The sequence below is a fragment of the Bombina bombina genome, chromosome 11, assembly GCF_027579735.1.
Source record: "Bombina bombina isolate aBomBom1 chromosome 11, aBomBom1.pri, whole genome shotgun sequence".
In the NCBI taxonomy this organism is placed as follows: Eukaryota; Metazoa; Chordata; class Amphibia; order Anura; family Bombinatoridae; genus Bombina; species Bombina bombina.
In genome coordinates this window covers 43,106,468-43,129,962 of record NC_069509.1, presented here as the reverse complement: position 1 = coordinate 43,129,962, position 23,495 = coordinate 43,106,468, and the positions used below count along the sequence as shown (strand labels likewise).

Sequence of the window (23,495 nt, the reverse complement as noted above, 5' to 3'; positions counted from 1 at the left end):
GCTGGTTTTGACGGCTACCGCCCAACTCTAAATCTAGCCGTTAGTTTTTTTGCCATGAAAAATGGTAAATTTGACCATAAAAGTAAAAAAAATTTTGACCTGCTTTAATTGTGACTTTCATGTCCCTTTAAAGGGACAGTCAACTCCCAAAAAAACCTTTGTGATTTAAATAGGGCATGTAATTTTAAACAACTTTCCAATTTACTTTTATCAGCAATTTTGCTTTTTTCACCTGGTATCCTTAGTTGAAAGCTAAACCTAGGAGGTTCATATGCTAATTTCTTAGACATTGAAGACTGCCTCTAATCTGAATGCATTTTGACCACTAGTGGGCATTAGTTCATGTGTTTTGTATAGATAACATTGAGATCATGCATGTGAAGTTACCCTGGAGTGAACACTGATTGGCTAAAATGCAAATCTGTCAAAAGAACTAAAATAAGGGGGCAGTTTGCAGAGGCATAGATGCAAGGTAATCACAGATGTAAAACGTGCATTTCTATAACAGTGTTGGTTATGCAAAACTGGGGAATAGGTAATAAAGGGATTATCTTTCTTTTTAAACAACAAAAATTCTGGTGTTGAGTGTCCCTTTAACACTAAAATTTAACCAATTATTAAAGGGACAGTCTACTCCAGAATTTTTATTGTTTAAAAAGATAGATATTCCCTTTATTACCCATTCACCAATTTTACATAACTTGTACAGTTATATTAATACACTTTTTACCACTGTGATTAACTTGTATCTAAGCCTCTGTAGACTGTCCCCATATTTAAGCACTTTTGACAGACTCGCATTTTAGCCAATCATTGCCCTCTCATAAGTAACTCCACAGGAGTGAGCACAATAATTACCCAGATAACAAACCAAATTTGATGATAAAAGCAAATTGGAAAGTTGTTTAAAATTACATGTCCTATATGAATCATGAACTATTGACTAGACTGTCCCTTAAAAAGCTATTATTGAAAAATGTTGGACAAAATTATTTTTTTAATGTTAGCTGATTTTTATATAATAACTACAGTCTACAAACATTAAATATTGCCATATTACAAATTCATTTTACAAACAGAAAAAGATCATTTTATTTACGGGTCCTTTTTTTTTAAGCAAATGACTCTCCATAAATAGATCAATTACAGAACTTTCTTTCTCTAAGACAGTTAATTGTATAATTAGTAGACACCTATTTCTAGATTTTTACATGTGACGTATTTTGGAATGTTTGCAGGCACAGTATCCAGCTATCTATTCTCTATTTATTCATAAATACTGTCAACATTTTTTTTACCCCTGTAAAGTATTGTACAAATTATCCCCTTGTCACCAGAACACTTTGTAATAATTTTACTTTGTAATAAATTACATTATGTGCCCTATTTGTGAATGTGCAGGGGGACAAGGCGTCGTGTCTGTCGTGTTTGCTGCCAACACAGCAGCCTCCTCTGGCGGAATTTATGACTTCACAAGAAAATGCTTGTGCAGCCCCAACAATGCTCTTGCACAACAAATCACATAAAAGCAGGAATGGTCATTCACTCCTGATGGATCAGTCTAGGCTGATTTAAATCTGCTAACCATAAATTAAATTAGTTAAATAATTACTAAAACACATAGAGCGAGATTATGAGTTTTCAGCGCTATAGGGAAAGTAAGGACCGCAGCTTTTTTGGCGTTATTTCACTCCCTCTAGTGCTGGTATTACAGGTTTGAAAAAAAACGGCATTTGTGGGTGATATAGCAGCATTGAGCTCCATAACGCACCCAAATACCAGCGCTGCTTTGAGCTGCTTTTACATGCTCGTGCACAATTTCCCCATAGACAACAATGGGGAGAGCCAGCTAAAAAAAAGCCTAACATCTGCAAAAATGGAGCGTAAAGCTCCGTAACACCCCCAATTGATGTCTATGAGGTAAAAAATCTGTACGTTTAAACCTAACACCCTAACAAAAACACGAGTCTAAACACCCCTAATCTGCTGCCCCCAACATTGCCGCAACCTACATTACAGTTATTAACCCCTAATCTGCCGCCCCCAATGTTGTCGCCACCTAACTACACTTATTAACCCCTAATCTGCTGCCCCTAACATTGCCACAACCTATATTACAGTTATTAACCCATAATCTGCTGCCGCCAAAGTCATCGCCACAATACTAAAGTTATTAAACCCTAAACCTAACGCTAACATAACCCTAACCCCCACTAACTTTAACATAATTAAAATAATTAAAAATAAACCTTACAATTAATATCTAAATAATACCTATTTAAAACTAAATAAATACTTACCTGTAAAATAAAACCTAATCTAGCTACAATATAACTAATAGTTATATTGTATCTAGCTTAGGTTTTATTTTTATTTCACAGGTAAGTTTGTATTTATTTTAACTAGGTAGATTTGTTATTAAATAGTTATTCACTATTTATTAACTACCTAGTTAAAATAAATACAAATTTACCTGTAAAATAAAACTCAAAATAAATAAATTACATTAATCAAATACAATTAACTAAATTACAAAAAATAAACACTAAGTTACACAAAATAAAAAAGAAATTATCAAATATTTAAACTAATTACACCTAATCTAATAGCCCTATCAAAATAACCCCCCCCCCCAAAAAAAAAAATAATAATATAACCCCTAGCCTAAACTAAACTGCCTAAAAGGGCCTTTTGTGGGGCATTGCCCCAAAGATTACAGCTCTTTTACCTAGCAAATAACATTACAAGCAATCCCCTCAACAGTAAAACCCACCACCCACACAGCCAACCCACCCAAATAAAAACTTACCTAAAAAAACCTAAGCTACCCATTGCTCTGAAAAGGGCATTTGGATGGGCATTGCCCTTAAAAGGGCATTCAGCTAACACTAACCCACGAAGATCTACTTACAGTTTTGGAAGACCAGACATCCATCCTCATCCAGCAGGGAGAAGTCTTCATCCAAGTGGCAAGAAGTCCTCAACGAAGCCGGGAGAAGTCTTCATCCAAGCGGCATGAAGTTGTCCTCCAGGCGGCAAGAAGTCTTCATCCAGACGGCATCTTCTATCTTCATCCTTCCGTCGAGCAGGTCCAATCAGCCAATAGAATGCGAACTCAATCCCATTGGCTGATAGGGTCAGCCAATAGGATTGAAGCTCAATCCTATTGGCTGATTGCATCAGCCAATAGGATTGTTTTGCCTTTAATTCCGATTGGCTGATAGAATTATATCAGCCAATAGGAATTCAAGGGACGACATTTTGGATGACATCCCTTAAAGGGAACCTTCAGTGTATGGCTGGGACCGTATGAAGAGGATGCTCCGTGCCGGATGTCTTGAAGGTGGACCCGCTCCGCTCCAGAAGGATGAAGATTGGAGATGCCGTCTGGATGAAGACTTCTGCCCGCCTGGAGGACGACTTCTTGCCGCTTGGATGAAGACTTCTCGTGGCTTCGATTAGGACTTCTTGCCGCTTGGATGAAGACTTCTCCCGGCTGGATGAGGATGGATGTCTGGTCTTCCAAAACTGTAAGTGGATCTTCGGGGGTTAGTGTTAGGTTTTATTAAAGGTTTATTGGGTGGGTGTCATGCTGCGCCGTTGCTAGGGGCGTGGGCGTCTCTCTCTTGCTCGATGCCTAGGGCTGTGTTGGCTCTGGATGCGTGCGACACTGATGTCATCGCCACACGCTCCCGATGCCGGCCAGTCTTGTGGCACCAATCCTTCAGGTATTTGAACGGGCAGCAAACGATCTGTCACTGCCCAAGTTTAGGTGCTATTTTGTGTACTCCTGGGAGTGATAGATCATTTGCTGGACTGATATTTTGTTGCTGAAACCCTGCCTGTCTTACTATGCTACCTGGTTAACCCCTGCATTACTGACTGATCTATTGTTGCTGAAACCCTGCCTGTCTTACTATGCTATATGGTTAACTCTTGCATTACTGACTGATCTATTGTTGTTGAGCCCTGCCTGTCTCACTACGCTACCTGGTTAACCCCTGCATTACTGACTGATCTTTTGTTGCTAAACCCTGCCTGTCTCACTACGCTACCTGGTTAACCCCTGCATTACTTACTGATCTTTTGTTGCAGAACCCTTCCTGTCTCACTACGCTACCTGGTTAACCCCTGAATTGCTGGACTGATATATTGTTGCTGAACCCTGCCTGTCTCACTATGCTACCTGGTTAACCCCTGAATTGCTGGAGTGATATATTGTTGCTGAACCCTGCCTATCTCACTACGCTACCTGTTTAACCCCTGAATTGCTGGACTGTTTTACTGTTGCCGAATCCTGCCTGCCTGACCATTCTCGTAATTTGCCTTGTGCTGCCCTGCCTGTGGTGAGTGCCACTCTTCTCATTTGTCTAATATTCTCTGTTCTGGGATATTCCCTATCTTTCCGGCTCGATGCCGGGATAACAAGACTACTGGCCGAGTTCGGTCTGATAGAGGAGTATCCCAAGAGCATTACATTATACTTGGGCCATGGAACCAGATGAGGTGGCACGAGCTGTTTATCTCCAAGGACAGATGTTGGGAACCCATACTACACAATTGCAGAATATGGATTCCAAGCTGGAGGCTATTACCGCTCAACTCTCCTTACTAGTCATATCGAGGAGTACTACTCCTGTTGTTTCACCGCCAGTCTCTATTCCTAGTACTGTGGCCTCTCCCTCTGCTTCTGGAAGCATACCCCGGATACCTTTGCCTGACAAGTATGAAGGTACTACGGATTGCAGGGGTTTTCTTAACCAATGCCGGCTGCACTTCCGTAATGATCCCCACACCTTTCAGTCTCACCAGTCAAGGGTCACCTTTATAATTTCCTTGCTGAAAGACAAGGTCCTAGCCTGGGTCTCTCCTCTTCTGGAACAGAATGCTCCACTCCTACATGATGCTGATGATTTCATTTCTGTTTTATCTTCTGTGTTTGGGACTTTTGGCCGTACCTCTGCTGCGGAATTTTCTCTCCTGGATCTCCGCCAGAGCAACAGAACTGTGGCACAGTTTGTCATTGAGTTTCGCACCTTGGCAATTGAAAACACTTGGGTATGGCAGTGCTCTCAAGGCAGCCTTTAGAAGGGGTCTGCATGAACGCATCAAAGATGAACTCACCTACTGTGATATTCCTTCTTCTTTGGATGACTTTATAGCACTTTGTATCAGCCTGGACTCTCGCTTTCAGGAGAGACAAGCCGAGAGAAACAGAACAAGGAGGGTCCTCCCTTCCCTTCCCCCTGTTTGTCCAGTTCTGACAGCATCCTCTACCCCTTCAGCAGCTCCAGTTACCTCAGTGGAGGAACCCATGGATCTCTCCTCCTTCAAACCTTCAGAGTCTGAAAGACAGAGAAGAAGGAGACTGAGACTATGCTTTTATTGTGGTTCTAACTCCCACCAACTAAAGGACTGTGACATTCGGCCGGGAAAAGCCAATGCTTAGAGGATAACACAGGGGTACCTCTAAGCATGATTTCTAAAAATCCACTCACTCCTCTTGGATCCTGGTACCTGTTACCCTTACCTTCCTTCAGAATACTGTCCACACTCAAGCCTTCATTGATTCAGGGGCAGCTGGCAACTTCCTGGATCACCGTTTTATGATTCAAGCTGGTCTACCTCTTCTACAGAAAAGACATTGTCTCAAGATAACTACTCTGGATGGCACCCTCCTTGGTTCAGGCTTGATCCATTTTGAGTTAGCACCCCTGACCCTGACCATGGGTGTTCTTCATACCGAACAGCTCCATTTCGAGGTCATTCATTCCCCAGCTCAGCCTGTCATCCTTGGTCTTCCTTGGCTTCGCTTACACAATCCACAGTTCGACTGGGCTGAGGGACAACTGGCTTCTTGGGGTGCCTCCTGTTTCCACTCCTGCCTTGCTAAAGTCACTCCTCTGCTCCGCATTACCATAGCCAGCATCCAGACTCCTTCCATCCTTCCTGTGTGTGAGAAAAAAGCAGCCGACGTGTTGCCACCCCACTGTCCCTATGACTGCAAGATCGACCACCTACTGGAGCTCCAATAACTAAAGGCAGGATGTATCCACTCTCCAAGGCTGAAACCAAATCCATGGAGGAGTACATCCAAGAGAACCTAGCTAAAGGTTTCATTCAACCTTCTTCCTCTTCTGCTGGGGCTGGCCTTTTTTTTGGTGGGATCAGACCCTGCATAGACTACAGGGCCTTGAATAACATAACCATCAAGAATCGCTATCCCATACTGTTGATCACTGAACTGTATGACATACTCCAGGATGCTCGCTTTTTCACTAAATTGGACTTACGTGGGGCATACAATTTGATTCGCATCTCTCCAGGCCACGAATGGAAGACCGCCTTCAACACAAGATCAGGGCATTATGAATACCTTGTAATGCATTTTGGGCTGTGTAACTCCCCTGCAGTCTTCCAGGCATTTGTCAACGACGTCTTCCGTGACTTCCTCAACCGCACTGTCATTGTTTATCTGGATGATATCCTTGTTTTCTCTTCCACTTTAGAGGAGCATCACAGGCACGTGAGACAGGTGCTTCTTCGTCTCAGAGATAATTCTTTGGTAGCCAAGCTAGAAAAATGCGAGTTTGATCAAGTCCAGATCCAATTCCTGGATATGTCATCTCGAAGGAGGGTTTTGCCATGGATCCTGCTAAACTCACCGCTGTACTAGAATGGCCTCAACCTACCTCTTTAAAGGAATTGCAGAGCTGTCTCTACTGTGGATATAAGAAGTTTGCTGATCGACATAGGGCTTCTGTACGTGCCATTCCAGTGGGTGAACATGTTTGGATCTCCACTCGACATATTCATCTACGTCAACCCTGTCACAAATTGGGGCCTAGATTTATCAGTCCTTACAAGGTCCTGAAAAGACTGTCTCCTGTTGCCTACAAAGTGGCCTTGCCAAGAACCCTACGCATACATCCAGTCTTCCACATCTCACTACTCAAACCGTACATCAAGTATAGATATACCCAGCTTCGAACTCCCCCTCCTCCGATCTTGATCTGTGGTGATCTTGAATATGAAGTGGCTAAGATTCTGGACTCCAGATACAGGCGTAAACCACTGCAGTATCTGATACATTAGAAGGGTTACTCTGTGGCAGACTGTTTCTGGGTTCCTGCCCGTGATGTGCATGCTCCATCTCTGGTCTCCAAATACCATGCTGCTCACCCTTTGAAGCCGACTCTGGTTCCCGGAGGGAACCCTTGAGGAGGGGCCATGTAACGCCGCGCCCTTGCTAGGGGCGTGTCATCTCCCTCTTGCTCGTTGCCTAGGGCTGGGTCGGCTCTGGATGCGTGCGGTGCTGACGTCATTGCTACACGCTCCTGATGCCGGCCGGTTTTGTGGCGCCAATCCTTCAGGTATTTGAATGGGCAGCAAACGATCTGTCACAGCCCAAGTTTAGGTGCTACTTTGTGTACTCCTGGGAGTGATAGATCGTTTGCTGGACTGATATTTTGTTGCTGAAATCCTGCCTGTCTTACTACACTACCTGGTTAACCCCTGCATTACTGACTGATCTATTGTTGCTGAAACCCTGTCTGTCTTACTATGCTATCTGGCAAACCCCTGCATTACTGACTGATCTATTGTTGCTGAACCCTGCCTGTCTCACTATGCTACCTGGTTAACCCCTGCATTACTGACTGATCTTTTGTTGCTGAACCCTGCCTGTCTCACTACGCTACCTGGTTAACCCCTGCATTACTGACTGATCTTTTGTTGCTGAACCCTGCCTGTCTCACTACGCTACCTGGTAAACCCCTGAATTGCTGGACTGATATATTGTTGCTGAACCCTGCCTGTCTCACTACGCTACCTGTTTAACCCCTGAATTGCTGGACTGTTTTACGGTTGCCGAATCCTGCCTGACCATTCTTGTAATTTGCTTGTGCTGTCCTGCCTGTGGTGAGTGCCACTCTCCTCATTTGTCTAATATTCTCTGCTCTGGGATATTACCTATCTTTCCGGTTTGACGCCGGGATAACAAGACTACTGGTCTGATAGAGGAGTATCCCACGAGCATTACAGTGGGTTTTATTTTTAGCTTAGGGTTGGGTCATGTAAAAGAGCTAAATGCCCATCCAAATGCCCTTTTCAGGGCAATGGGTAGCTTAGGTTTTTTTTAGGTAGGTTTTTATTTGGGGGGTTTGGTTGTGTGGGTGGTGGGTTTTACTGTTGGGGGGGTTGTTTGTATTTTTTTTTGCCAGGTAAAAGAGCTGTTATCTTTGGGGCAATGCACCGCAAAAGGCCCTTTAAAGGGCTATTGGCAGTTTAGTTTAGGCTAGGGGTTTTATTATTTTGGGGGGGGCTTTCATTATTTTGATAGGGCTATTAGATAAGGTGTAATTAGTTTAAATATTTGATAATTTCTTTTTTATTTTATAATTACTAAAACACATAAATAATTACTAAAACTAAAACACAATCCTAAAAAAAGCCTGATTATTTCCATGTGCCATTCTGAACAATTGGGATATTCTGTGTTTCCGTAAAAAGAAAATAAAACTGATATTCTCTTTTTCATACCTGGATCTTTTACAGAAAGTACTTTGGATTCTGGTTTATCCATAGACTCATGTTTCCATTCAACACAAATGTTAGACGTTGGATCTTTGAAGAGATATACAGGAATTGTACAAGTACTTGTTACATTAAATGTGTGATCTGCACACTCTTCAGATACTGATTCTGATGACAGCTGTGGTGAGTATTGTCCGCTTCTACAGAGCCATGTGATCTGGATATCTTTAGGGTATAATTTTGTCAGATTCAGAGAACACATCAGGCTGTTGGGGTCACAAGTGTTTAATTTTAAAGGACCTGTAATATTTGGCTTAGCTGAAAAAGAATAACAATATTTTAGTTTTTAAAGCATGATCATAATTCCCTCCTCAATCTTTAAAACCCATTCAACAGTAAGAAAATACCAACATGTAAAATACTAGAAAACAAATATATCACTCACACATAACTACAAGAGCTCCAGTTCCTCTTTCTATTGGTTGTTCTAGGCTGGGATGTTCCACTCTGCAGATAAATTCTGCTCCTTGGTCTGAGCTCAGTGATGGAGTAAATAACAAACAAGCTGTACAGGTGTATGTGTTATCCGACTGCTTGTTGTGTGAGAGATCTGACATTCTGAGGTTCTCAGAGTGAGATAACGGAAACAGCTCCTGACCTCCTCTCTCCTTCCTAAACCATCTCACAGTCAGAGCATCAGGGAAATATTTAGAGATGTTGAATTGCACTGTGACCTCTCTGCCATTTATTACATGAGATATGGGGATTTCTTGTATTTCAGGTCGCCAAGGAAAGTCTAAATGATAAAAATAAAAATTAATTAGTGAAGAAATATAATAAACAATAGAAAAATAGTAACATAAGATTACTTCTTTCTTTACTGATTTCAAACATAAAAATACAACATCCATAATCCATATACACATTATCAGCCAATAGAATGCAAACTTAATTCCATTGGCTGATTGCATCAGCCAATAGAATTTTTTTGCCTTTAATTCCGATTGACTGATAGAATTTGTATCAGCCAATTGGAATTCAAGGGACGCCATCTTGGATGACGTCCCTTGAAGGGAACCTTCAGTGTACGGCTGGGACTGTATGAAGAGGATGCTCTGCGCCGGATGTCTTGAAGATGGACCCGCTCCGCGCCGGAAGGATGAAGATAGAAGATGCTGTCTGGATGAAGACTTCTGCCCGCCTGGAGGATGACTTCTTGCCGCTTGGATGAAGACTTCTCCGGGCTTCGTTGAGGACTTCTTGCCGCTTGGATGAAGACTTCTCCCGGCTGGATGAGGATGTATGTCTGGTCTTCCAAAACTGTAAGTGGATCTTTGGGGGTTATTGTTAGGTTTTATTAAGGGTTTATTGGGTGGGTTTTATTTTTAGCTTAGGGTTTGGGCATGTAAAAGAGCTGAATGCCCTTATAAGGGCAATGCCCATCCAAATGCCCTTTTCAGGGCAATTGGTAGCTTAGGTTTTTTAGGTAGGTTTTTATTTGCGGGGGTTGGTTGTGTGGGTGGTGAGTTTTACTTTTGGGGGGTTGTTTGTCATTTATTTTTCCCGGTAAAAGAGCTGTTATCTTTGGGGCAATGCCCCTCAAAAGGCCCTTTTAAGGGCTATTGGCAGTTAAGTTTAGGTTAGGGGTTTTATTATTGTGGGGGACTTTTTTTATTTTGATAGGGCTATTAGATTAGGTGTAATTAGTTTAAATATTTGATCATTTCTTTTTTATTTTGTGTAATTTAGTGTTTTTTTTGTTTTTTATAATTTAGATAATTATATTTAATGTATTTAATTGTATTGTAATGTTAGGTTTTACTGTAAGACAGGTTAGGGTTTTATTTTACAGGTAAGTTTGTATTTATTTTAACTAGGTAGTTAGTAAAAAGTTAATAACTATTTAATAACTACTCTACCTAGTTAAAATAAATACAAACTTACCTGTGAAATAAAAATAAAACATAAGCTAGATACAATATAACAATTAGTTATATTGTAGTTAGCTTAGGTTTTATTTTACAGGTAAGTATTTAGTTTTAAATAGGACAAATTTAGGTATTAATTGTGCTTTTTATTTTTAATTAGTTTAAAGTTAGGGGGTGTTAGGGTTAGGTTGTGTTAGGGTTAGACATAGGGTTAGGTTTAGGGGTTAATAACTTTAGTATAGTGGCAGCGACATGGGGGCAGCAGATTAGGGATTAATAACAGTAATGTAGGTTGCGGCGATGTTAAGGACGGCAGATTAGGGGTTAATAAGTGTATGTAGGTGGCGAGAAAATTGGGGCAGCAGATTAGGGGTTAATAATATTTAACTAGTGTTTGCGATGCGGGAGAGCGGCGCTTTAGGGGTTAATATGTTTATTATAGTGGCGGAGATGTCCGGAGCGGCAGATTAGGGGTTAATAATTTTATTTTAGTGTTTGCAATGCGAGAGGGCCTTAGTTTAGAGGTTAATAGGTAGTTTATGGGTGTTAGTGTACTTTGTAACACTTTAGTTATGAGTTTTATGGTACAGATCTGTAACGTAAACTCATAACTACTGACTTTCAGGTGGCGGTACAGATCTTGTAGTTATAGCCTGTACCGCACACTTTTTGGCCGGATAGGAAAACTCGTAATACCTGCGCTGTGGAAGTCCTATAGGAAAATGACTTTTTGAAAGCTGCGGTAGTTACGTTTTGTGACGGCCAAAAAGGTGTGCGGTACACCTGTAACTACAAGACTCGTAATACCGGTGGTATGGAAAAAGCAGCGTTATGAGCCATAACGGTGCTTTTTCACCCATAACGCCCAACACGTAATCTAGGTGATAAATAATTACTAAAACATATAAATAATTACTAAAACATATAAATAATAACTAAACATATAAATAATTACTAAACATATAAGTAATTACTAAAACACATAAATAATTACTTAAACTAAAACACAATCCTAAAAAAAGCCCGATTATGTCCCTGTACCATTCTGACCAATTGGGATATTCTGTGTTTCAGTAAACAGAAAATAAAACTGATATTCTCTTTTTCATACCTGGATCTTTTATAGAAAGTACTTTGGATTCTGGTTCATCCATAGACTCATGTTTCCATTTAACACAAATGTTAGAGGTTGGATCTATGAAGAGATTTACAGGAATTGTACAAGTACTTGTTACATTAAATGTGTGATCTGCACACTCTTCAGATACTGATTCTGATGACAGCTCCAGTGAGTATTGTCCGCTTCTATAGAGCCATGTGATCTGGATATCTTTAGGGTATAATTTTGTCAGATTCAGAGTACACGTCAGGCTGTTGGGGTCACAAATGTTTAATTTTAAAGGACCTGTAATATTTGGCTTAGCTGAAAGAGAATAACAATATTTTAGTTTTTAAAGCATTATCATAATTCCCATCTTAATATTTAAAACCCCTTCAACAGTAAGAAAATACCAACATGTAGAAATACTAGAAAACAAATATATCACTCACACATAACTACAAGAGCTCCAGTTCCTCTTTCTATTGGTTGTTCCAGGCTGGGATGTTCCACTCTGCAGATGAATTCTGCTCCTTGGTCTGAGCTCAGTGAGGGAGTAAATAACAAACAAGCTGTACAGGTGTATGTGTTTTCCGACTGCTTCTTGTGTGTGAGATCTGACATTCTTAGGTTCTCAGAGTGAGATAACGGAAACAGCTCCTGACCTCCTCTCTCCTTCCTAAACCATCTCACAGTCAGAGCATCAGGGAAATATTTATAGATGTTGTACTGCACTGTGACCTCTCTGCCATTTATTACATGAGATATGGGGATTTCTTGTATTTCAGGTCGCCAAGGAAAGTCTAAATGATAAAAATAAAAATTAATTAGTGAAGAAATATAATAAACAATAGAAAAATAGTAACATAAGATTACTTCTTTCTTTACTGATTTCAAACATAAAAATACAACATCCATAATCCGTATAAACAACAAAAAAGAAAAAAAAAGAGACATAAATAAATTTCTTGGGTCAATACAATACTAAGCCCACATAGACAATTAAATAAGGGCACATCTATGGCCTAAGTTGCAAGAAATAAGAGATAGCCATTATAACATAATACTTTACATTACCGCCTTCAAAGGAAACAAAATGTCCTTAATTCTAATCTGGCGTAAAAGGGAATTTTATAGGCCATTTCAGTAAATAAGAAATAAAACCATTTTAGATTAATTTTCTGCAATAGAGGTACAATAAAATAACAATAATTCACTAAGGTCGCCAGTTTATCCCCTGGTTGTTTTGAAAAAATAACAAAAAGTAAATAAAAAATGACCAAAAGAACTGCTTGTGCAATGATATATGCAGACAGTGTATGCTGTCGGCATTTATCAATGTGCGGTGGACATGATACGCTACACCGTATCATATCCGCTCGCACTTTAGTAAATTGGCCCCATAGTTTCTATTACACTTAGCCACTTGGTAAAGAAAACCTTAATTTTTTTTTCTGAATCTGTCACTACATTATATTATTCCAAAGTCATCTGCTTTATCATTCCTTTACAGAATTCTGCAATGGTAGGCGCATGAGCTGATTTCCAGTTGTTTAAGATTAAGTTGCGGCCTTGTAATATCGCAGCATTAATAAGCTTAGTATTTAATTTAGCTCCTGGGGAATTATATAGAAAGAAATATGTAAATTTTCTATCTTAAAATTAGATTTTAACACTTTCCCCAACCAATAGTTGATTTTCTGCCAAAATTGTGATATTTTAGGGCACAACCAGAAGCAATGCATAATATCTGCAATTATCTCCCTATATTTATAGCAAAATATATTTTCCTTTTTGTACTATTTAGCAAGTTTCATGAGAGTATAGTATAGTTTATTTATGTTTTAAAGTGTGACTCCCTCCATGTTATTATATGTGTGGTTTTAATAATAGTATTTAAACTGTATTTTACCTCTTCTTGGGTAAGTGCAGTGAATACTTTATTCCATTTATTGACTAATAGTTGTATATGTCTGTCCCCCTTGTATTCAAGAGCTATGTTGTAAATCCTCAAGATGGAATGTTTCCCTTTAGCATATGACCCAATAGCCTGTTCTTCAGCCGCCGCTTGGATCAAGACTTCAGCCGGAGGATGGACGTCACTCTTCAGCCCCCGCTTGGGCTTGGATCAAGACTTCAGCCGGAGGATGGACGTCACTCTTCAGCCCCCGCATGGGCTTGGATCAAGACTTCGGACCCTCTTCTGGACCGATCGGTGAACCCGGTGAGGTGAAGACAAGGTAGGGAGATCTTCAGGGGCTTAGTGTTAGGTTTATTTAAGGGGGGTTTGGGTTAGATTAGGGGTATGTGGGTGGTGGGTTGTAATGTTGGTGGGGGGTATTGTATGTTTTTTTTTTTACAGGCAAAAGAGCTGAATTCTTTGGGGCATGCCCCGCAAAGGGCCCTTTTAAGGGCTGGTAAGGTAAAAGAGCTTTTCTATTTTAATTTTAGAATAGGGTAGGGCATTTTTTTATTCTGGGGGGCTTTGTTATTTTATTAGGGGGCTTAGAGTAGGTGTAATTAGTTTAAAATTGTTGTAATATTTTTAAATGTTTGTAAATATTTTTTTATTTTTTGTAACTTAGTTCTTTTTTATTTTTTGTACTTTAGTTAGTTTATTTAATTGTATTTATTTGTAGGTATTGTATTTAATTAATTTATTGATAGTGTAGTGTTAGGTTTAATTGTAGATAATTGTAGGTATTTTATTTAATTAATTTATTGATAGTGTAGTGTTAGGTTTAATTGTAACTTAGGTTAGGATTTATTTGACAGGTAATTTTGTAATTATTTTAACTAGGTAGCTATTAAATAGTTATTAACTATTTAATAGATATTGTACCTGGTTAAAATAAATACAAAGTTGCCTGTAAAATAAATATTAATCCTAAAATAGCTACAATATAATTATAATTTATATTGTAGCTATATTAGGATTTATTTTACAGGTAAGTATTTAGCTTTAAATAGGAATAATTTATTTAATAAGAGTTAATTTATTTCGTTAGATTTAAATTATATTTAATTTAGGGGGGTGTTAGGGTTAAGGTTAGACTTAGCTTTAGGGGTTAATAAATGTATTAGAGTAGCAGTGAGGTCCGGTTGGCAGATTAGGGGTTAATACTTGAAGTTAGGTGTCGGCGATGTTAGGGAGGGCAGATTAGGGGTTAATACTATTTATTATAGGGTTAGTGAGGCAGGAGTGAGGCGGATTAGGGGTTAATACATTTATTATAGTGGCGGTGAGGTCCGGTCGGCAGATTAGGGGTTAAAAATTGTAGGTAGGTGTCGGCGACATTGGGGGCGGCAGATTAGGGGTTAATAAATATAATATAGGGGTTGGCGGTGTTAGGGGCAGCAGATTAGGGGTTCATATGGATAACGTAGGTGGCGGCGATGTGCGGTCGGCAGATTAGGGGTTAAAAAATTTTAATAGAGTGGCGGCGATGTGGGGGGACCTCGGTTTAGGGGTACATAGGTAGTTTATGGGTGTTAGTGTACTTTAGAGCACAGTAGTTAAGAGTTTTATGAACCGGCGTTAGCCCAGAAAGCTCTTAACTCCTGACTTTTTTCTGCGGCTGGAGTTTTGTCGTTAGATTTCTAATGCTCACTTCAGCCATGACTCTAAATACCGGCGTTAGAAAGATCCCATTGAAAAGATAGGATACGCAAATGGCGTAGGGGGATCTGCGGTATGGAAAAGTCGTGGCTGGAAAGTGAGCGTTAGACCCTTTCCTTACTGACTCTAAATACCAGCGGTAGCCCAAAACCAGCGTTAGGAGCCTCTAACGCTGGTTTTGACGGCTAACGCCAAACTCTAAATCTAGGCGTAAATCTAGCCGATAGGTTTTATTTTACAGGTAAGTATTTAGTTTTAAACAGGACTAATTTAGGTATTAATTGTGATTTTTATTTTTAATTACTTTAAAGTTAGGGGGTGTTAGGGTTAGGTAGTGTTAGGGTTAGACTTAGGGTTAGGTTTAGGGGTTAATAACTTTAGTATAGTGGCAGCGACATTGGGGGCAGCAGATTAGGGGTTAATAAGTGTAGTTAGGTGGCGGCAATTTTGGGAGCAGCAGATTAGGGGTTAATAACAGTAATGTAGGTTGCGGCGATGTTAGGGACAGCAGATTAGGGGTTAATAAGTGTCTGTAGGTGGCGAGAACATTGGGGCAGCAGATTAGGGGTTAATAATATTTAACTAGTGTTTGCGATGCGGGAGTGCGGCGCTTTAGGGGTTAATATGTTTATTATAGTGGCGGAGATGTCCGGAGCGGCAGATTAGGGGTTAATAATTTTATTTTAGTGTTTGCAATGTGAGAGGGCCTTAGTTTAGGGGTTAATAGGTAGTTTATGGGTGTTAGTGTACTTTGTAACACTTTAGTTATGAGTTTTATGGTACAGATCTGTAACGTAAACTCATAACTACTGACTTTCAGGTGGCGGTACAGATCTTGTAGTTATAGCCTGTACCACACACTTTTTGGCCGGATAGGAAAACTCGTAATACCTGCGCTGTGGAAGTCCTATAGGAAAATGACTTTTTGAAAGCTGCGGTAGTTACGTTTCGTGACGGCAAAAACATAATTTATGCTTACCTGATAAATTTATTTCTCTTGTAGTGTATCCAGTCCACGGATCATCTATTACTTATGGGATATATTCTCCTTCCCAACAGGAAGTTGCAAGAGTCCACCCACAGCAAAGCTGCTATATAGCTCCTCCCCTAACTGCCATTACCAGTCATTCGACCGAAAACATGCAGAGAAAGGAAAACCATAGGGTGCAGTGGTGACTGTAGTTTAATGGAAAAATTAACTGCCTTAAAGTGACAGGGCGGGCCGTGGACTGGATACACTACAAGAGAAATAAATTTATCAGGTAAGCATAAATTATGTTTTCTCTTGTTAAGTGTATCCAGTCCAGGGATCATCCATTACTTATGGGATACCAATACCAAAGCTAAAGTACACGGATGATGGGAGGGACAAGGCAGGTACTTAAACGGAAGTTACCACTGCCTGTAAAAAACCCTTTCTCCCAAAAATAGCCTCCGAAGAAGCAAGGTATCAAATTTGTTAAATTTGAAAAAGTATGAAACGCAGACCAAGACTCCGTCTTGTAATCTGTTCAACAGAAGCCACATTTAAAAAAGGCCCAAGTGAAAACCACAGCTCTAGTAGAATGAGCTGTAATCCCTTCAGGAGGCTGCTGTCCAGCAGTCTCATAAGCTAAATGAATTATGCTTTTTAACCAAAAAGACAGAGAGGTTGCTGAAGTCCTTTGACCTCTCCTCTGTCCAGAATAGACAACAAACAAGGTGAATGTTTGATGAAAATCTGTAGTAGCTTGTAAGTAAAACTTTAAAACACGAACCACGTCCAAATTGTGTAATAGACGTTCCTTCTTTGAAGAAGGATTAGGATACAAGAATGGAACAACAATCTCTTGAGTGATATTCTTGTTAGATACCACCTTAGGTAAAAACCCAGGTTGGTACACAGGACTACCTTATCCGTACGGAGAACCAGATAAGGAGAATCACATTGCAACGCAGATAACTCGGAGACTCTATGAGCCGAGGAAATAGCTACCAAAAATGAACTTTCCAAGATAGAAGTTTGATATCTATGGAATGAAAAGGTTCAAATGGAACTCCTTGAAGAACCTTAAGAACCAGCTTTAAGCTCCATGGTGGAGCAACATTTTTAACCACAGGCTTGGTTCTAACCAAAGCCTGACCAAATGCCTGAACGTCTAGAATACCTGCCAGACGCTTGTGCAAAAGAATAGACAGAGTAGAAATCTGTCCTTTTAAAGAACTAGCTGACAACCCTTTTCTCAAAATCATCTTGGAGAAAAGATAATATCCTGGGAATCCAGACTTTACTCCATGAGTAACCCTTGGATTCATAACAATAAGATATTTACACCATATCTTATGTTAAATTTTCCTAGAGACAGGCTTTTATGCCTGTATTAAGGTATCAATTACTGACTCGGAGAAGCCATGCTTTGATAACATCAAGTGTTCTGTCTCCAGGCAGTCCATCTCAGATTAGTTATATTTAGATGGTTGAAAAGACCCTGAGGTAGAGGGTCCTGTCTCAGAAGCAGAGACCGTGGTGGAAAGGATGACATGTCCACCAGATCTGCATACCAGGTCCTGCGTGGCCACGCAGGCGCTGTCAAAAGCACCAAAGCACTCTCCTGCTTGATCTTGTGCAAACCCCTCCGGAGGGAATTCCCACTCCCCCGGATGAAAAGTCTGACGACTTAGAAAATCTGCCTCCCAGTTCTCAACACCTGGGATAGGGATAGCTTTTAGACAAGAGTGAGTCTCTGTCCAGTGAATTATTTTAAGACTTCTAACATTGCTAGGGAACTTCTGTTCCCCCTTGATGGTTGATGTAAGCCACAGTCGTGATATTGTCCGACTGAAATATGATGTACCTCAGAGTTGCTAACTGAGGCCAAGTCTGAAGAGCATGGAATATCGCTCCCAGTTCCAGAATATTCATTAGAAGGAGGGTCTCCTCCTGAGTCCACTATCCCTGAGCCTTCAGGGAGTTCCAGACTGTATCCCAACCTAAAAGGCTGGCATATGTTGTAACAATTGTCCCATCTGACCTGCGGAAGGTCATACCCTTGGACAGATGGACCCGAGATAGTCACCAGAGAAGAGAATCTCTGGTTTCTTGGTCCGGATTTAACAGGAGAACAAATCTGTGTAATCCCCGTTCCTCTGGCTGAGCATGCATAGTTGCAGTGGTCTGAAATGTAGGCGTGCAAACGGTACTATGTCCCTTGCCGCTACCATTAAGCCGATTACATTCATGTACTGAGCCACCAAAGGGCGCGAATGGAATGAAAAACACGGCAGAAATTTAGAAACTTTGACAACCTGGACTCCGTCAGGTAAATTTTAATTTCTACAAAATCTATCAGAATCCCTAGGAGGGAAACCCTTGATATTGGGGATAGAGAACTCTTTCCTTGTTCACTTTCCACCCATGCGATCTCAGAAATGCCAGTACTATGTCCGTATGAGACTTGGCAACTTGGATGTTTGACGCCTGTATCAGGATGTCGTCTAAATAAGGGGCCACTTCTATGCCCCGCGGTCTAAGGACCGCCAAAGTGACCCCAGAACCTCCATAAAGATTCTAGGGGCTGTAGTTAACCCAAAGGAAAGAGCTACAAACTGGTAATGCCTGTCTAGAAAGGCAAACCTGAAAAACCGATGGTGATCTTTATGCATCGTAATGTGAGGATAAGCATCCTTCAAATCCATTGTAGTCCTCTATTGACTCTCCTGGATCATAGTTAAGATGGTACGAATAGTTTCCATCTTAAATGATAGAATTCTAAAGAATTTGTTTAAGATCTTTTAGATCCAAAATAGGTCTGAAGGTTTCCTTTCCTTGGGAACCACAAACCGATTTGAGGAAAACTGTGTCCCTGTTCCTCTATTGGAACTGAATGGGTCACGTACACAATGCAAGAATGTCTCTTTCTTTATCTGGTTTGCAGATAAATGTGAAAGGCAAAAACTCCCCTTTTTTGGGGGGAAAAGCTTTGAAATCCAGAAGATATCTCTGGGGTATAATTTCCAATGCCCAGGGATCCTGGGCATCTCTTGCCCACGCCTGGGCGAAGAATGAAGTCTGCCCCCTATAGGATCCGTTACCAGATAGGGGTCCGTTCCTCATGCTGTTTTAGAGGCAGCAGCAGGCTCCTTGACCTGCTTATCTTTGTTCCAGGTCCGGTTGTCTCCAGACCGCCTTGGACTGAGCAAAAGTTCCCTCTTATTTTGCCTTAGAGGAAGTTGATGCCACACCTGCTTTGAATTTTCGAAAGGCACGAAAATTAGGCCTTTTTTGTCCCTTGATTTGGACCTGTCCTGAGGAAGGGCATGATCTTTTCCTCCAGTGATATAAGTAATAATCTCCTTCAAACTAGGCCTGAATAGGGTCTGCCCCTTGAAGGGAAGTTAAGTAGCTTATTTATTAAAGTCACGACAGCTGACCATGATATAAGCCATAGCGCTCTGCGCGCCAGTATAGTAAAAAACAGAATTCTTAGCCGTTAGTCTAGTCAAAGGAACAATGGCATCAGAAAACAAAGGAATTGGCTAGCTTAAGTGCTCTAAGCTTGTCAAATATATTCATCCAATGGAGCCTGTAAAGCCTCATCAAGAGACTCAAACCAGAACGCCGCAGCAGCAGTGACAGGAGCAATGCGTGCAAGGGGCTGCAGGATAAAACCTTGTTGAATAAACATTTTTTATCCATTGGATCTAAAAAAGCACAACAGTCCTCGCCAGAGGTAGTGGTACGCTTAGCTAGAGTAGAAACTCTTCTCTCCACCTTAGGAACTGTCTGCCATAAGTCCCGTGTGGTGGCAACTATTAGAAAACATTCTTCTAAAAAATAGGAGGGGAAGAGAACGGCACACCTGGTCTATCCCATTCCTTATGAAAAATTTTAGTAAACCTCTTTAGGTATTGGAAAAACATAAGTACACACCGGCACTGCATATTATTTATCCAGTCTACACAATTTCTCTGGCACTGCGATTGTACACATTCATTCAGAGCAGCTAAAGCCTCCCTGAGCAACAAGTGGAGGTTCTCAAGCATAAATTTTAAATGTAGAAATATCAGAATCAGGTTAAATCATCTTCCCTGAGTCACAAATATCACCCACAGACTAAGCATATTGTGAGGTAGTATCAGACATGGTTCTTAAAGCGTCTGTTTGCTCTGTATCTACCCCCAGAGCTGTTTTGCTTTCCTTTAATTTCAGGTAGTCTGACTAATACTGCTGCCAGTGTATTATACACAACCTTTGCCATGTCTTGTAAAATAAACGCTATGGGCGCCATTGATATACTTGGCGCCATTTGAGCGTGAGTCCCTGGAGCGGGAGTCAAAGGGTCTGACACGTGGGGAGAGTTAGTCGGCATAACTTCCCCCTCGACAGAATCCTCTGGTAAAATAAACGCTATGGGTGCCCTTCATGTACTTGGCGCCATTTGAGCGTAAGTCCCTAAAGCGGGAGTCAAAGGGTCTGACACGTGGGGAGAGTTAGTCGGCATAACTTCCCCCTCGACAGAATCCTCTGGTGATAATGTTTTTAAATACAAAAAATGATCTTTATTGTTTAACATGAAATCAGTACATCTGGTACACATTCTAAAATGGGGTTCCACCATGGCTTTAAACATAATAAACACAGAGCCTCCTCTATGTTAGACATGTTAGAACTAATAAAGAGACTAGTAAGCTTGGAAAACACTTTAAATCAAGTTAACAAGCAAATATAACAAACGTTACTGTGCCTTTAAGAGAAACAAATTTTGTCAAAATTTGAAAAACAGTGAAAAAAGGCAGTAAATCAAACGAAATTTTTATAGTACATGTAATAAGTTAACAGAGCATTGCACCCACTTGCAAATGGATGATTAACCCCTTAATGCAAAAAACAGATAAAAAAAAAAAAAAAAACGACATTTTTTTTTAAACAGACACAACAAAACTGCCACAGCTGAGCTGTGGATTACCTTCCCTATAACTGTTTCTATGCAAAATTTAAGCCAGCCATGTGGAAAAATTAGGCCCCAATAAGTTTTATCACCAAACATATGTTAAAAAACGATTAAACATGCCAGCAAACGTTTTAAAACACATTCTTATAAGAGTATGTATGTCTATTAATAAGCCTGATTCAGTCGCTATCACTGCATTTAAGGCTTTACTTACATTACTTCGGTATCAGCAGTATTTTCTTAGTCAATTCCATTCCTTAGAAAAATATATTACTGCACATACCTTAGCATATATCTCTATCAATCAGCCTGGTACCAGTCGCTTTCACTGCATTTAAAGGCTGTACTTACATTACTTCGGTATCAGCAGTATTTTCTTAGTCAATTCCATTTCTTAGAAAAATATTTTACTGCACATACCTTATTTGCAGGAAAACCTGCACGCCATTCCCCCTCTGAAGTACCTTACTCCTCAGAATGTGTGAGAACAGCAACTGGATCTTAGTTACGTCTGCTAAGATCATAGAAAAAACGCAGGCAGATTCTTCTTCCAAATACTGCCTGAAATAAACAGCACACTCCGGTGCCATTTAAAAATAACAAACTTTTGATTGAAGAAATAAACTAAGTATAAAAAAACACAGACTCTCACGACCTCCTATCTATGTTGAGACTTGCAAGAGAATGACTGGTAATGGCAGTTAGGGGAGGAGCTATATAGCAGCTTTGCTGTGGGTGGACTCTTGCAACTTCCTGTTGGGAAGGAGAATATATCCCATAAGTAATGGATGATCCGTGGACTGGATACACTTAACAAGAGAAAAAGGTGTGCGGTACAACTGTAACTACAAGACTCGTAATACCGGTGGTAGGGAAAAAGCAGCGTTATGAGCCATAACGGTGCTTTTTCACCCATAACGCCCAACACGTAATCTAGGTGATAAATAATTACTAAAACATATAAATAATTACTAAACATATAAATAATTACTAAAACATATAAATAATTACTAAACATATAAATAATTACTACAATATATAAATAATTACTAAACATATAAATAATTACTAAACATATAAGTAATTACTAAAACACATAAATAATTACTTAAACTAAAACACAATCCTAAAAAAAGCCTGATTATGTCCCTGTACCATTCTGACCAATTGGGATATTCTGTGTTTCAGTAAACAGAAAATAAAACTGATATTCTCTTTTTCATACCTGGATCTTTTATAGAAAGTACTTTGGATTCTGGTTCATCCATAGACTCATGTTTCCATTTAACACAAATGTTAGAGGTTGGATCTATGAAGAGATTTACAGGAATTGTACAAGTACTTGTTACATTAAATGTGTGATCTGCACACTCTGATACTGATTCGGATGACAGCTCCTGTGAGTATTGGCCGCTTCTATAGAGCCATGTGATCTGGATATCTTTAGGGTATAATTTTGTCAGATTCAGAGTACAGGTCAGGCTGTTGGGGTCACAAATGTTTAATTTTAAAGGACCTGTAATATTTGGCTTAGCTGAAAGAGAATAACAATATTTTAGATTTTAAAGCATGATCATAATTCCCTCCTCAATATTTAAAACCCAATCAACAGTAAGAAAATACCAACATGTAGAAATACTAGAAAACAAATATATCACTCACACATAACTACAAGAGCTCCAGTTCCTCTTTCTATTGGTTGTTCCAGGCTGGGATGTTCCACTCTGCAGATTAATTCTGCTCCTTGGTCTGAGCTCAGTGAGGGAGTAAATAACAAACAAGCTGTACAGGTGTATGTGTTTTCCGACTGCTTCTTGTGTGTGAGATCTGACATTCTTAGGTTCTCAGAGTGAGATAACGGAAACAGCTCCTGACCTCCTCTCTCCTTCCTAAACCATCTCACAGTCAGAGCATCAGGGAAATATTTATAGATGTTGTACTGCACTGTGACCTCTCTGCCATTTATTACATGAGATATGGGGATTTCTTGTATTTCAGGTCGCCAAGGAAAGTCTAAACGATAAAAATAAAAATTAATTAGTGAAGAAATATAATAAACAATAGAAAAATAGTAACATAAGATTACTTCTTTCTTTACTGATTTCAAACATAAAAATACAACATCCATAATCCGTATAAACAACAAAAAAGAAAAAAAAAGAGACATAAATAAATTTCTTGGGTCAATATAATACTAAGCCCACATAGACAATTAAATAAGGGCACATCTATGGCCTAAGTTGCAAGAAATAAGAGATAGCCATTATAACATAATACTTTACATTACCGCCTTCAAAGGAAACAAAATGTCCTTAATTCTAATCTGGCGTAAAAGGGAATTTTATAGGCCATTTCAGTAAATAAGAAATAAAACCATTTTAGAT

At 39.8% G+C, this 23,495-nt stretch overlaps 1 protein-coding gene across 6 annotated transcripts in view; it reads right to left on the bottom strand.

Moving 5' to 3' along the window:
- The window catches only part of LOC128642123 (uncharacterized), a 163,783-nt gene that overhangs the window by 70,188 nt on the left and 70,100 nt on the right, over nucleotides 1-23,495 (bottom strand). For 5 of the 6 annotated variants that reach the window (XM_053694795.1, XM_053694797.1, XM_053694796.1 and 2 more), the window contains 6 exons: nucleotides 22,774-23,124; nucleotides 22,337-22,645; nucleotides 12,015-12,365; nucleotides 11,575-11,886; nucleotides 8,981-9,331; nucleotides 8,542-8,853 (listed from right to left, as the gene is read on the bottom strand). In XM_053694795.1, coding sequence (XP_053550770.1) covers nucleotides 8,542-8,853; nucleotides 8,981-9,331; nucleotides 11,575-11,886; nucleotides 12,015-12,365; nucleotides 22,337-22,645; nucleotides 22,774-23,124 — 1,986 coding nt within the window. The remainder of the gene's footprint in view (nucleotides 1-8,541; nucleotides 8,854-8,980; nucleotides 9,332-11,574; nucleotides 11,887-12,014; nucleotides 12,366-22,336; nucleotides 22,646-22,773; nucleotides 23,125-23,495) is intronic. The other variant, XM_053694800.1, reaches the window with a different exon arrangement.